Raw genomic sequence first — 17,240 nt, 5'->3', positions numbered from 1 at the left:
TTCCTGACTGACGTAAGACAGACTTAATTCCTTCGGAAACACTTTCACTTGCTGCAGCAATATTTTCAGCGAAACGATGATGCATAGGCCTTACAATATTTATAATCGCTCCAATCTCTTCAAATTTCCTTACAATAGGTTAATTGGCTTTTCGTGGAAGTTATAAGGCATGTTATTTTTCCGTTATGGATTACCATTTTAAAAACTATTATTATTTTTTACACAAACATTTTTTTTTATATAATAATAGGGAAAATTTCATACATTCCTGTTACATCAATGATTTTTGAGAAAATTTTCATTATATTCATATTTATGAATATAATAGCCACATACTGAAACATTACGACAATCTTCAAATTGATTGTACACGCTGTTGCAATTATATTATAATGTATTAGAATCCTCTGAAATACATATAGTTGCCATTTTCCTGACATATAATATTCTGGGGATAAATATCATAATTGAATTTTTTAATAACATTTTGCTTCGCCCTTCAAAACACAAAACAAAAGTTTTTTCCTATTTTCCCCCTTCCTTACACATTCCTCAAATGCGATTTTTTCTCCCCTTCAATGCTATTTCCAAAGTCATCGCCATGTAGCAAATGTTGCATTTCTTATGGCTTCATTGACTTATTTCTATGGCAACATTTAGTGGCTTGTTCGCTTTTTTCTAGTTTCTATTTTCGCTACAAGAAAAAGTGAATTACATTACCACATTAATCGTCATAATTGCAGCACAGCACAGCCATAGCCATTCAAAGTATATTTATGGTGTTTTAGCACGGTTTATAGCTGCAATTGATCTTTTATACCTCATGTTGGTGTTAGCAATTCAGCTAGCTTATTTCACACGTAAAGATCTAAATTTGCACATTTTTCAAACGTACATAAATTGAACACAATACGAGTACTTACACTGAAAGTCATGGACGAGCGAAATAAACAGCGGTTATTTGCGTGCAAAACATTTAATTTTCGCTTTTCGATTTTTTTTCTTTAGCAAACTTAACTTTCAATAACAATCATAAAGAAGTTTAATTGGCAGAAAGTGGACATGGGATATTTTCTGTCTATGTGAAAAATGTTCAACGATATTTTAATGTATCAATGCAAAAGTAATTTATGGCAGTTATAAAAATTAATCAGAGCAATGTATCATATCTGTAGTACATAAATAAACTTTATTTATATAGATATGAGATTTAAACAATTTTCATCTTTATGTAAATACAACTTCATATGTATAATTTTTATTTAGAATTAAGTTCTAAATATAGGAAATGAAAGAAACAATTTTGGTTGGACTTACCGCATATTGCAATACACCATCTGCAAATAAACAAAAGAAATAAATTAATTAATTGTGGCAAATACTGACATAACATTATATTTTAAATTGTTGTGTTATCATATCATATATATATATATATATATTTTTTTTTTTTTTTGCAATTATGTATTGATATTGAATTTTTGGAATCAAAGACAAAATTCTATAATGTGGTTGTTAAATATTTTTAAGGCCAATGTCCAAAGTTTTTTTTTTTTTTGTTTTAAGCATTTAATTTGGCATGTCTCATATGTGTTTAGGAAACAGCGATTGTCACTTTTGTCAAGAAGAAGCAATATTTTTATTAAAACATAGATGGGACTTTGTAAAATGCTATTTTACACCCAGTTGGAATATGAGTGTAAAAACTTAAAATTGGGGGCCTTCACAAGAAAGCAATGTTGAAATAAAATGATAATTTTCTGCATAAATGTGTGTCAGCCTCTAAAAACAAGGAATGTCAAATTTCAGTTTTTATACCCTCCACCATAGTATAGAGGGTATATTAGTTTTGTTTTTCCGTCTGGAACTCATAAAAATAATCATTTCCAAACGTGTATATTCTTGATCAGCTTAAAATTATATGACGATTTAAGCATGTCCGTCTGTTGTAATCACTCTAGCGTCTAAACAAATTGAGATAGATTGCCAAAAATTGGCATGGAGAAGTCCTTTGTTCAGGCAGGTCAAGTTCGAAGATGGGCTATATCGGTTCACGTTTAGGCATAGCTCTCATATAAGAGTGCTGATGGTTATTCATTTTATAAAGATATATGTTTTCTTCAAAGAGGTTACCATCTATGGGTAGGTGTCGGAAGAGGTAGCCCTACAGACCCCATTTGTAGGTAGGTTTGGTAATAAATAACGATGTCCAATCAATTGATTTTATCGATTTGATCAATTAATTGCCCATCACTATATTTCATTCGCTCCAAATGAAATTTACATGTTAGTAAAATGTTGACCCTTTGTAGGGGATGTATTACAAGGAGTGCGAAGGATCGATTTGGTAAAAGTATTTTGATTTGCAAAGTTTGGATGAAATCGGACACACTCTTCGCTTTTTATTTATATTTATGGATTTATATTTTGTTACGGAGCTACTAATGTGGAACAATGAATCCAATTTTCGGACTTGACCATGTTTTGTTAAAATTACCATCCCATCCAGCAGTTTACGCTTTATTTAAATATTAGGTTGTGCAATGGTTCTTAATTTATCTTTGAAGGAAATATTACGATGTGTACAGTTTGCATCAAATCGGACGTTTCAGTCGTTTTATATTGGATTAATAAATATTGATATTCTGGGAAGCTACCAGAAGATGTTGCTTAATAATGTGGTATAAACACTATGGTGACATAACATTAGATAAAAAATTTAATATTTTGACACTTTTTGGGTGAGGTCCCTGAAGAGCTGGATCGATGGGCCCCATTATAGGTCTTAATCTAAGATTGGTAAACATATTACGATGTACAAAGATTGGATGAAATTAGATATTCCGTTCGCATTATATGAGATTTACAAGATTTCAAAACACTAACCCTTTATTGGATAGATCCTAGAAGTAAGGGGCCCATATTTCACATCTTCCAACTCTTATTTCAGTTTGGATGAAATATTACGATGTTCAAAGTTTGCATGAAATTGGGCACATACAGATCGACGGACTATTGGAAATCGACTCGAAATTGTCTGAAACGTAGTTGGTCCACAGAAACATGGAATCTTAAAAAATATTACATTGTTGCCACAGTACAGACCATATATTCGCATTGGTCGATATTTGGGAATAGCCCTCATATGCGTACTTTAAAATTAAAGTGTCTTTTCCATGTTATTAAAGGGTAAAATAGTAATTCTTCAATATAGGTACATGTTTTGCCATAGTACAAATATAACCACACCAACTCATCTTTGAAGGCTTTAGCAAACGAAGGGGTTGTAATTTGCATTGCGGATTTTCGGATGGTTAAAGACTCGTTTAAGGAAACCCCCCCATTCATTTAAATTTAAATTTTAATTTTTTCAAGATTGTTTTGTTGTTTTTTTTTTGTAATTAAAAAAAGTCCTTATTTTTGATGGCGGGCATGAACACTGGAACATAGGAATCCGAAAATTCCAACGGTGTTAGAAAGAGTACATGTCTGGCTCTCGTATGAACTAGGATTATTGACTTCGCTCTAAAATTAACAAAATGGCGGACCTTTGAAAAAATATTTTTGAAAAATCTCCTAATTTTTATCAAAAACCAAGTTAAGAAATAAGGAAGATCTTCACCGATTGGCAGAGAAACGTGTACAAATTTGGACTCTATTGGGTTATTAGTTTTTGATAAAATAATAAATAAATCGGCTATATCTTCAAGAGTTTTTAAGATTTTCACTTGAAATTTTGTAGGAACATTCTTGAATTAGTGCAGATTCGAACTAAATGCGAAAATCTCCAATATCTCAATACATACCCACAGCCATACCATCGCCATTCATTTATGAACTACCAATTGTACTGAATCTCGTAATACCCTCTTGTCTCAAGCTAAACGCTATAGTCAGACAGGTCCGACCATATGATACCCTACATACACAACTACCACCGAACTATAATATTCTGCTGAAATATATTCAGAGTCTGGGCCATATTTTGCGATTTTGCGAAATCGATTAGATGTCAAGAGCTCATTTTTCATACCCTGGCATATATTCCAAATCATTTTCATAGAATAAACATTTACGACATACCATTCAATTTGATTATTTTACACACAAAAGTATTGGTTCAGTTGACAAAGATTTGTCATACGATACACTGTTAATATTACAGTGTATACATTTATTGAAACCTATATCATTTTTAATTATGTTTTATTATCCATGTTAATGTTTTTATTGCATTTTTATGAACCATGTGCCCATAGGCATATATCCACACCAACCCTAACTAAATATTATCTGTTGTAAATAAAATGCATGTAGTTTTAACAGCCAAACTAACTAACATGGCAGTAATACTAATAACATAAATATAATATTCATGTAGATGTTTATTTCCAATTAACACATGCATTACTTGGAGTGTAAAATTGTTTATCTGCGGTTGTTCGTTGCACTGAACCGCTGTTAATGCAGAAAGTTAATTAAAATGGTTTACCTGCAACGAAGATACAACAAAAATTTAATTCAAAAATACAAGACACAACTTTTGCATGTATTATGGTTTTGAAAAAAAAAAAAAATATAATTTCAATAACACGTACACATTAATAACAAATCAGTTTGTTTAGTATTTGTGGAGAATAATAATAGTAATGAAGAGAATGAAATTTTAATATAAGAGGGCGGTAACGAAATGTAATATATGTGAATTTAGAAACTTATTAAATGGTAAATAAAATTTCGTTTTTATTGATAAAATATTTGTGTGTTTAATTCAAGCCCTGTGACTTATCATTAATATATAAATAAATATAAACCCGAAATAAATAAAATATTTAAACAACCAAAAAGCAGTGAATTACCAATGCATGTATAAAACAAATATATGTCATTATATTGTGCAATTTATGTTTTGGGTTTGAATTGTTTTTTTTTTTTAATTTCTACATGTCGCTGGGTACATGTCGCTTTATTAACATTAATATAAACTTTTATGTTAGAAATTAAGTAATTCACGACCGACACAGCAAACTAGCATACTTTTAGGCATTCGTTTTATTGGCAGCAATATGAAAATATCGAAATAAAATGAACCGTTAACAGTTACTCGATTCAAATGGAATAATTTATAAAACTATTCATGCATTTCTGCGTTAATGTCGGGAAATGCCAAAGCACGCACTATAAATTATGGAAAACTGCATGTAGGAACACACTGTGAACAACCATACTACTTTTGTTTTTAACCAACAAGGCCAAAAAGCATTTTGAGCATAACTTACTATCTGTAAGCCACCGTACCAATAAGAGATGATGGTATAGAGTGTATACCACCTATCCACGATGAGGTCAGAATAGCAATCAATCGGCTGAAGAATAATAAAGCAATAGGTGCCGATGGGTTACCGGCCGAATTATTCAAAACTGTTCGTCAAATGCTAGCTGGAACCAGTAAGGAATGTAGTAAAGTCGGACTGGGCCGACTATATGATACCCTTCACCACTTTGGGTATATTCTACATATGTATCCTAACATATGTAGAATATTTCTGAACCGATTTCAAGGAAACTTGCCAGAGACTAATTTATATTAAATCAGTACGTTGTATCAGTCGGTCTAGCTTTGGATCTTTTCACGAAGCTTAGCAACATCATTCTAGACTTAATGCTGTACCATATACCAAAATTCGGGCAAATCGAAAGATATATAGGGACTTTGGTACACCAATTACATAAAATCGGACGAAAATATATATGGGAGCTATATCTAAATCTAAACCGATTTTCAGGAAACTTAACACACATCATTCTACACCTAATTAATTGCGCTGTGCCAAATTTCGTGCAGATCGAAAGATATTTAGGGACTTTGGCGCACCATTTACCTTAAATCGGACGAAAATATATATGGGAGGTATATCTAAATCTGGACCGATTTCCAGGAAACTTAACACACATCATTCTTCAAACCTGGCAAAACCACCATAGACCAGATTTACACTCTGAGCTAAATACTGAAAAAGACCCACGAAAAACATATCGATTAATACCAAACGAGGATTCAGACAAGGTGACAGTTTGTCATATGACCTTTTTAAAATCTTTGTGGAAAAGGTCATACGACAGGCAAAGGTGAACAGAAATGACACTCTGTACACCAAACAACACATGTTACTCGCCTACGCCGATGACATCGATAAAATTGGTCGAACATTCTGATGGTATCAACGCGCAAGACGTGCAGTAGACTCGGACCAACCGTGGAACTTGAGAACTACAGCTTCGATATAGTCAAAGATTTTATATATCTTGGTACCGCCACAAATAAAACTAATGACATCAGTTTCGAAGTACAGAGGAGAATAGTGTTGGCCAACAGATGCTACTATTGTCTAAGCAAACAACTCAAAAGCAAGACCACCTCCCGCCAACCCAACTTACACTCTACAAGGTTCCTTTTGAGAATATGCATAGAATCACTGTCCGTCCATGTATTTTTGTTAACAAAGTACAGGTCGCATTTATGATCCGATTTATGTGAAATTTGGCACAGTTCACTTATTTGGCCCAAGGACGAACCCTATTGATATTGGAGAAAATTGGTTCATATTTAGATATAGCTCCCATATATAGAGTCGTCCGATTTTATGTGAGTGATACACCAAACTTCCAATATTTGTCCGATTGGGACAACATTTTAAACAGAGTATTGCATTAGATCCAGACTGATGTCTGCGAAGTTTTTTTTTTTTTTGAATCGGTTCAGATTTAGATAAAGCTCCTATATATAGTTTCGTCCGATTTTTTGTGAATGATACACCAAACTCCCAATATTTGTCTGATTGAGTAAAATTTTGCATAGCGAATGCTATTGAGAAAAAATGATGCGTGATAAGGTTTGTTGAAATCGGTTCAGATTTTGATATAGGTCTTATATATATTTTCGTTCGATTTTATGTAAATGGTGGTTACACGAAATTTGGCAGAGGGTATTAAATTGAATATAGTGATTACAAAAAACAAATGGTGTATGCAACGGTTACTCAATTAGGTCCATGTGTGTATATATAAACATCCAAGTCATTCCGTTTGACATGCATTTTTTCATTGATTTCAGAATGGTATGTGTATGGTTTTCAATTGGTTCAAATACCTATGTAGATAGCACATTTAATTTCGTCCGACTCCATATCAATGGTCCTCCATAGATTCTATGACCGTTCTATCTACAGGATATTGTTGATATTAACATGTCTTGCATGTACCCAAAGTAGTGAAGGGTATCATATAGTCGGCCCGTTCAAGCTTGGCTTACTGAACGGAAATTCTGTTAAAAACCAGCTAAGTAAGTAAACGACCGCTCCAATTCAAGAGAGTTCTATAAACAAGTCTCCAGCCACAGTGAAGACTGAAAAGCCTGAAAGCCGATTATCCAAAATATAGCATTGGCACAGGCTCTTATTTCCCTCAATAAAGAAGTATACAAATTCAGGATTGGCTTCGATTGTAGTCCCACAGCACAAAAAAAAAATTAAATTTAAATCACTTCGTATTCGAATTGTACGAATTTTACCCTCAGAATTATTTTTGATTCTTGTAATAAACAACCTAAAAAATAATTAAAAGTGATTTTTCGCCGATATTGCATTTGGTTTTCTTGATATTGGACTTTTATTTTTCAGAAATAAGGTGCTGTATGAATGAAAGGATGTAGTAACATCAAGTTTTGTCCATACCCTATTAAGGGTAGCTGCATTAAAATGTGCACAGAAAATTGTTCTATGGTCCTGGAAAAAAATTCGGGGCTTAGAGGGTTAAAACAAGTTTCAACCGAATTTAGTGAAGTCTTAAAGAAAAGTTTCAGAAGAATATACTAGAGTCCCGACTTGCGTCGCTTTTCAAAAGCCAGAAAATTCGATTTACGTCGTTGCAATTTTAAGTTGCGTCGGTCCGAGCTACATTGTGGACTACTATTTTTTTGGATTTTTAGTGCCTGATTTGGTATATTTTCTGCCGTTTAGCATTTTTACAACTTCTGGCAACACTGATCGTCACCTGTACGTTAATAAAATTTGCTTTGTTTTGAATAATTTCCCCAGTAAATTAAATTTCAGTGGATTTTGTATATTTATAGAAAAAGGTGATCCGATTTGCGTCGCGATTCTCCGGTTCCCATTAACGACGCAAGTCGGGAAGTTTCGGAAGAATTTATGGACTATTTTGAAGGATTTATGCGTTTTTAAAGAAAAGTTTCAGATAATTATGAAGAGAAGTTTCAGAAGAGTTTATGGACCTATCAGGAGTGCAGTTTTAATGATAAGTTTCAGACAAATTTATGGGCCATTAAAAAAGTATCGGAGAAATTTATGGACTAATCAGGAGCGGATTTTTAAAAAAAGGTTTGTGAGAAATTTATGGCCCCTTTAGTATTGGATTTTTAATGGAAAGTTTCAGAAGGACCTATCCGTAGTGGATTAAAAATATCACAAGATTTTATGGACCTATCAAGAGTGGATTTTTATAGTATAAAGATAATTTATGGACCTATCAGAAGTCGTTTTTAAAGCATAAGTTTTAGACAAATTTTATGATTCTATAAGGAGTGATTTTTTAAAGAAAGGAGTAGAAGGAATAGATTTCTAAAGAAAGGTTTTAGAAGAACTTAAATTTTACATGATTTCAATCACACTTGAACTAATAGGACCAAACATGGACCAATATTGACAATATCCTTCATTCCTCCATCAACCTCGAATGGCTAATTTCAACCATGTCATTGAAAAATTTAGATGAAACCTTTAAACAACGGAACTGTTGTTTGCCTCTACCAAACAGTTGGAATCTCATTTCCAATGCCAAACATCGTAGGAGTAATTATAGTGAACTTGAACAGCTTTAACGTACCTATATGAAGTACATTGAGCTATTAACATTTTTCCTATATCATCCAAACTTTATTTTCATGTCGCAACAACAAAACTCTTTGTAATCGTTCTTACAACACAACATAAACACTTCAAATAATTTTTCATGTGTTTGCTGGTTCTATTTACATATGTATCTGTGGCTATGTCGTCATTGCGATGTCCACTACCTTTAAAGTCATTTTCTACTTCAGTGACAAGTGAAACATTGTGGGAAATACCATACTAGTAGTAGACTCCAACTGTTGGGTTACTGTTCGACGTTTAACTTTCGCTTTTTATACCCTTCACCACACTGTGGTACAGGGTATTATGTCTTTGTGCATATGTTTGTAACAGGCAAAAATAATCGAGATAGACCCATGGTTCCTTTTGAGAATATACATAGAATCACTTTCTAAGTCGATTTATGCATGTCCGTCCGTCTGTCCGTCCGTCCGTCTGTCCATGTTAAATTGTAAACAAAGTACAGGACGCATTTATGATCCGAATTGGATGAAATTTGGCATAGGTCACTTATTCGGCCCAAGGACGAACCCTATTGAAATTGGGAAAAATCGGTTCAGATTTAGATATAGCTCCCATATATATATTTAACCGATTTAATGTAAACGGTCCCTATATATCTTTTGATTTGCACGAAATTTGGTACAGCCTAATCACTTAGGTCTAGAATGATGTCTGCCAAGTTTCGAGAAAATTGGTTCAGATTTAGATATAGCTCTCATATATAGTTTCGTCCGATTTCATGTAAATGGTGCCCCAAAGTCCCTATATATCTTTCGATTTGCACGAAATTTGGCATAACGTACTGAATAGAGCCTAGAATGATGTCTGCCAAGTTTCGTGAAAATCGGTCCAGATTTAGATAGACATAGCCTTTTTTATTATAGATTGATTTTAAATAATTGACGCACCATATATATTTTTGCCCGATTTCAAGTAAATTGGGTATCAAACGCCTCATGTTAGTCAGATTGATATCAAAGTTTGCACATCGTACAAAATTAAGCATAAAATTATATAGTTGCGTTTTCTAGAAGTACAGACATAGCCCAACGGATGACCTATTTATATTTGTTTGAAGTCGATTTACATATTTTATGGATAGATCTAGGTAGATTCACATTTAGATAAATATCACATATTTTATTTCATCCAATTTCATGCTAATAGTCCTCTTTAATATACCCATAGTGGTGAAGGGTATCATATAGTCGGCCCCGTCCGACTTTACTACTTTCCTTACTGGTCTTTTTTGTTGTCGTTGAAACTAATTTTCGTGCCTTTGACTTTGTATTGCTGTCGGAGTGTGCGTGTGTACATGAATACCATGACAATTATTATGTAAATTTTACGATTTGTTTTCATTTTGTCTATTTTCATTCTTCTTCCGTGGAAACCAATGTATTGAACTCATCATGACTGCGAGTTTGTAGTCTGGCAGAAATGAATGAATTTTCAGTAACATATGTATGTTTTTTATAGCATATGCCATCATTGTTTTATGTAGTGTCGTTTTTTTAGTTGTCATGAAATCCTGGGCAATATAGAACAATATCAAATTAAATTTGGTTTTTTATTTTATTTTCAACTCACAATACATAACTTTAGCTTATATAAGAATAAAAACATTATCAAATTTAATATTGTCTTGCAAAATTATTAAATATAAATTCTTCCCTTTTATGTTATTAACATTTGTCTATCAAGAGCCTTTGACAATAAATTTTCAAAACCCACGTCTCTACTACTTGTTATTGGATTTTTGTTTTTATTAAACAATGTCATAAAATTCTACTCGTGCCATGAACTTGATACCAATTGCCGGACAATAAATATCAGACAATGACAATCTCTTTGAACATAGTTGTGCTGCAGTTTATGTCGAATTGTTTGTTTCTTGTTTTCATTATTATTTCTATTTTGGAATTATAACAATGAAGAATGTAATTGGGCACAAAAATAAACCGAACCAAAATAAAACGTTGCGCGTGACCAACAGACCGTAGAAATTTTAAAACAAAACAGCAATTGGAAATTACTTTTGTCCAGTTGAAATGAAATGTATTTTTCTTGAATGTGTTTTTTTTTGTCTTCTAATTTTCGTTTCTTTATTTTAAATGAAAGTAGAAACGGATTTAATATACGACATACTGCGATCGCTACACTTTTTGGAAATCTTTATATTTAGGGTATACCTTCTGAAACCTTTTCTCCCATCCGCAATGGTCCTATAGATATCACTATATTTCAAATATTTGCATTTGAAATTAACTGCTGTTGATAGCTTCATTCTCGGTTTCAAAAAATTTAATTTTGTATTTTGCTTTAATTCGAATCTACACTAATTCAAGAATATCCCTATGAAATTTCAAGTGAAAATCCCTTAAGACATTTTAAAGAATCTACACACATAGAAAAAATGACAGTATCCGTGTACAAAATGAGCACATATGGTGTCAATAGTGTAGCAATACGGTTTGTGGTCAACTTAACAACGGTTTCGAACACGAAAGTGTTCAAATTGACTCCATCTGTGTTTTTTATACTCCAACCTCCGAAATGTTACCTGTGCCGCTAAGAGATTGACAAAAACAATAAATATAACATATTTGAATTCGTAGTAAATCTAAGTTACTAACCTTTGAAGTATTTATAAATTCAATGCATTCGTTTGGCACGTGTAGTCGCTGATTTGAACACATATGAATACAATTTTACAACATTCGTTGTCATATTCTCAAATTTGACAACATTCGTTGTCATATTCTCAAATTTGACAACGTCCGTTGTCACATTCTAAAACATGACCACGTTTAGTGGTCAAATTCAAAAAATTGTAAACGCCTGTTGAAAAATGGAAAACAAGCGTTGTCAAAACTGAAATGACAACTCATTTCTCCTCAGTCTAGTCGAATTTCTAAATTTGATTTATTTGGTATTTCTCTAAACGTAATAATAATCTAAGCCGGTTTATTTTCAAATTTCATCGAAACGAGTAAAAAGTGTCAGTGGGTGTTACCGATAGATATATACCCTAAGCCTATCATTCGGGGAGATTTTTGAAAATCAAGTATGCCAACTGTAGCGTGACATTTCTACATTTATCATTTGAAAAAAAAAAAACAGAAAACCCAGATTTTTTAGCTATTCGGAAAATTGTCTCACTCGAATGGAAATTATAATGATAATTTTCTCTTCTGCAGACGAAGAAAATTGAATGTGGTCAAAGGGATGGGCGGTCATGGTACATGCCTATTTTCATTTTGTTTTTTTTTTCTAACGCTATGCGAAAAATCGAAAAGAAATTTTATATAAATTAGAAATATTTTCAAATGATTGAATTAGTTGACAATTAGTAAAAGAACGTGGTGCAGTAAACGTCATCAATCACAGTGTACGTACTCTGATTGCTGGTTATCCGGTTGAAGACGAAGAAGAAGAAGAAAACGGCGAAAATGTTACAAAAATTTCTGTTTTTTTATTTAAAAATTCATCTCATGATCCTGTTGTGTCAGGCCGCCCTGCCGACAGATACCGAGCATCCTAACAATGCAGATGATTGTTCGAATAATTCCCTAGAAACGGTGCTATGGTGTCGTGGTTCGAAAGCTTTACAAAATGCCTTAAATAATTTAAGTAAAACAAATAAACCCGTTGTCATTATACGTGGACTAGAATTGGTACCGTCGACAAATATCACCTCCGACGATGGCAACAATCAGGTGACGGCAAATTTGACAGATAATACTGTCGATAATGATGGTGACACCGATGACACCTTCCTGGGACGTTTTTCCCGTTACCTGCGAACGCATGAGTTGAATATAAAATTTTCGGATTTATTGGCGGATGTCAGCGAACGTCATTACATGGCACGTGATCTGGATCAGAGTGGAATTCAAATGGATTCAATGAGCGGAGAAGGTAAGTTGAGGTTAGACACGCGACTATTTAATATTAACAACGACGCATACGTTACTGTCATGTCAAAATGTTGTTTTTTCGGTAATTATATTTGTTGATAGTCTAGCGTGTGTAGTTAATTATACGAGGTGCGAAAGGAAAGTGTTTGTATGCAGCAAATTTATGAGGTATGGAATAATGCATAGGCAGTAATTTAAATTTTATATACAACTTAGAAAAAATATTCATATCATACATATGAATTATCTATACCATACTATGAATGATAACGTGATATAATTTTGTTTACCATTATAAAGCTATATAGCAATCTTTCTCACCTTCAGAAGGAATACTTTACAACATTCTGAAATGTACAACATTCCTGAAAACATGAAAAAACGTTTGATTGTGCAGAACTTTTAATCCTCCACCAAGGGGTACCTATTCAAAATACCTATATTTATGTGGCTATATTATTGTATACAAACGGATTCATTTATCGTTTTATCCTCCCAAGTGGACCTTATACTCCGAAAACTAAAAATACCTCCTTACATGATAAGACCTCCAGCATGCCGAACAATATTAGAACAATATTATTACCTATATATGGATGCTATCAATTGATTGCTATTTTATCCTACCAAGTAGTCATTTATGCTCCGAAAACCCCAATAGCCTTATTATAGCCAGTTATGAGGATCGATCACTCAAGATGCATAAAATGATCTGTATCATTATGTGGGTAATATTTTTTGAACTTAACCCGGAATACCAATTTACAGACACTAATGTTGTAAAACTCGACTGATACATCCAGTATGACGAACTTGGGGCGGAACCCAAAATATCAAATTAGTATCCAACAGACGGACGGGCATTGCTAAATCGACTCAAAAATGTATTATATGGATATTCTCAAAAGGAACCATAGGTCTATCTCGATTCCTTTAGCCTGTTACAAACATATGCACAAATACATAATAGCCTGCACAGTGTGGTGAAGGGTATTAGAATTTTAGTACCTATTATAAACGCTGGAGTAGTAAAATTCCGAAAATGGAACGGGACCTATAAATGAAGGCTATGTAAAAATATTGGCCAATATTTAATGGCCTCCTATTTTGTATCCACAAAGTGGAACATTATCCTCCGAAAATCCGAAATGTATTCCTAAATGCTAAGACCTTCAGTATACTGAACATGGGGCTGGACATTCATGTGAGGGCTATGTCAATGTAGGGACCTTTATTGAACATTTTCTGTGAAGTAGTTCGGCTAAGATCTCCAGCATACCGAAAATGGTGGACCTATATATGGAGGCTATGTCAAAATATTGACCAATATTTAATGGTCTTCTATTCTTTTATCCTACCAAGTGGTCCTTATCCTCTGAAAACCAGAAAAGGCTCCTTATATGCTAAGACTTTCTGTAATATTGACCAATATTTAATTGTCTCGTAATCTTGTATCCTACCAAGTGGTACTTTATCCTCCAAAAACTTGAAACGTCGCATTTTATGCTAAGTCCTTCAGTATACTGAACGTGGGGCTGGACATTCATATGGGGGCTACGTCACTATAGGCACCATTATAGAAAATTTCTGTGAAGTAGTTATTTATCCCTCAAGAATTTGAAGTACCAAATGCGCCTAGGATTATGAAAATGCCTCAAATGAACCGACAACTTTATATGGGGACGAGGCAAAAAACATGGTCCGATTCCCATTACAAGCACGAAATGCCAAATTACAGACACTTCGGTTGGAAAATGAAGACTATGAAAATAATTATTATGGGACGGAACATTTATGTGGGAGTTATTTCAAAACGTTGATCTACATTGAACATTTTCCGCAAATTCTCCAATGCCACATTACATCTCGCACTGTTCGGGGTGCTCAAACTTCGGATCTCTATATTGCCCAAAAGTACTTATATTTAACTTTATTATTTTTTCGCCACCAAGAACCCGGATTGGCATATTAAAGTCGACAATGAGCTTAGGATCAAGAATGTACCTAAAATGAAGAGGGACAAAACATGGACTTTTTCTGGCAAATTTGCGAAAAGGTTTTTACCCACGACGAAACATGCCGGGTCAAATTACAGACCCTTCGGCTGAAAACGAGCCAAAGACAATCGAGCTCTTTCAAAACATAGACCTTCAACATTTTTATTAGATAAAAATTTTACACTCCATGAAATCGTAATGGACATATTAAGACTCTCCTGCAAATTTCTCCTTTACCCACCAAAGATTCGGAATGTCAAATTATAGCCTCAGGATATAACAAAGCATAGACCGATTATCATATTTTCAATACAAAAGTCCAGCAAGCGTTACTTCAACAAACAGACATGAGAAAATCGACTCAGCATTTTATTCTGATAAAGAATTTCGAATCTCAAAACCTATTTCGAATGATGGCAGTTTCGGGATTGCCAGGATTTTTTAAACAAGAGCAATTTTCTTATTTGATCCTCGAACTAACTTTTCAAATTACCCTCGTCGCTTGCACATAGCCAACAACCATGAGCATAAACAAAGTTTTGCTACGCATTAATATTTAATCCAAAACAATTGACTTGTTTTAATTATTCGTGAACACACACATATGCACATATCTCCGACATATGTATGTTTGTATAATACTGGGCAACAGGTCGTTGGACGACTTTTTGCGTTTTGCAGATGGTTCGACGATGAAGAAAATAAAAAAAACTACTGTCATTATTGTACTACTGGAATATTGGCATAAATTGCTAGGTTGTGGGAATAATTGGCTTAATTTAGATGACAGTCACGCACAATGAAATACAAACATGTTTACAACTTCCGTGCCGCTGCAAGCAAATCAATTAATCATGTCGTGTGAATCAAATCAAATTGCAATAAAAGTAAAATATGAAGCCAAAAAACAAAATTAATTGATCAAATTATAAATATATATTGTATATGCGTGTATGCATGTAATACATAGATTTCGTAATTTCCAATAAAACCTGTTATAATTTGTCGTATATGTAGTTTGGTAATTTCCAAATCTGAAAGAGAAAATTTGAAACTAATAATTAATTACAATGTGATTTTTCAAGTGATTGTTCATCTGACTCAGTGGCGTGGATTTTTTAAATAATATTTTTCAGGGGATTTTTCAAGGGACTATTAAGCCGTGGATTTTTTAAAGAATATGTTTTTCCAAAGGACTATAAGGCGTGGATTTAAAAAATATGTAATTTTTAAAGAATACATTTTTCAAGGGACTATTAAAGTGTGGATTTTTTAATGAATATTTTTTAGGGGCCTATCAAAAAGTGAGTTTTTAGGGAATATTTTTTTCAATGGACTATTAAGGATAGCATTTTTAAAGATTTAGTTCTAATGGGGCTAATTAAGGATTGCCTTTTTAAAGAATTAGTTCTAAGGGAAGAACATCTTATATAAGGAATATTTATTGTATTTCAAGGGACTATTAAAGTGTGGATTTTTTAATGAATTTTTTTTTAGGGGCCTATCAAAAAGTGAGTTTTTAGGAATATTTTTTTCAATGGACTATTAAGGATAGCATTTTTAAAGATTTAGTTCTAATGGGGCTAATTAAGGATTGCCTTTTTAAAGAATTAGTTCTAAGGGAAGAACATCTTATATAAGGAATATTTATTGTATTTTATATACCACCGTTGTTGTATATATTTTTCTTAGTATAAAATCTTTTAAATTTTCTGCATTATATTTTAAATTCATATTTTTCCTTTTTTCATTTCATCTAAATCCACAAAAAAAATATGTTCATACAGCTCGTAAAAAGGATAAGGGTGGCGGTGCTATGATGTTAATGGCTCTTATGTTCTCAAAAATGATGGCTGTCATGGGACTCGGCGGTCTCGGTGCCTTAGCAATGAAGGCCATGGGTGTATCTATGATGGCTTTAATGATGGCTGCACTTGTTGGAGTAAAGTCACTAGCATCTCAAGGACACGAATCCTCTCACAGTGTACAATACGTCACAGCAGATGGTCATCATCACAAGAGACGCCGAAGACGACGCAGTGTTGCCGCAGACGACAATAGTAAATATCGTTTTGGGTCAGAAGACTTGTTGCAAGACAATGCCAAATCAGCATTGCCATTGGCATATAGAGGTTGGTCGTCGGTCACACACAGTAACTGACAGAAAAGTGAACAAAAAATTTTAAGATAACAAATGAATTAAAAATAACTTCTAGACATTTAGTAATCGTATTTATTTAAATATATATTTATTTATTTTTTGTTTGTACATGGTGTATAAGTTATATAATAAATAAAGAAGGAAAAGTTATAATTGAAATATGGCTACATTGTGGAGTACTATATATGACTATGGTAAACAAATTTTAAGAAAATGCTGAACTGAATTAAAA

General features: G+C 33.2%; 1 protein-coding gene across 1 annotated transcript; it reads left to right on the top strand.

Moving 5' to 3' along the window:
* Positions 1-12,424: 12,424 nt before the first annotated feature.
* LOC133324811 (uncharacterized) lies at positions 12,425-16,979 on the top strand (the record flags this gene model as incomplete). The annotated part of the gene is made up of 2 exons (XM_061533648.1): positions 12,425-12,851; positions 16,635-16,979. Coding segments are annotated over exons 1-2 (772 nt in total), but the record flags the coding sequence as incomplete, so codon positions are not given.
* Between the last annotated feature and the right edge of the window lie 261 nt (positions 16,980-17,240).

The sequence above is a fragment of the Musca vetustissima genome, unplaced genomic scaffold, assembly GCF_032173495.1.
Source record: "Musca vetustissima isolate MV318-11 ecotype Yass unplaced genomic scaffold, APGP_CSIRO_Mvet_v1 utg2170, whole genome shotgun sequence".
In the NCBI taxonomy this organism is placed as follows: domain Eukaryota; kingdom Metazoa; phylum Arthropoda; class Insecta; order Diptera; family Muscidae; genus Musca; species Musca vetustissima.
The sequence above is the reverse complement of the archived record's forward strand: the minus strand, read 5'-3'. Positions and strand labels throughout refer to the sequence as shown.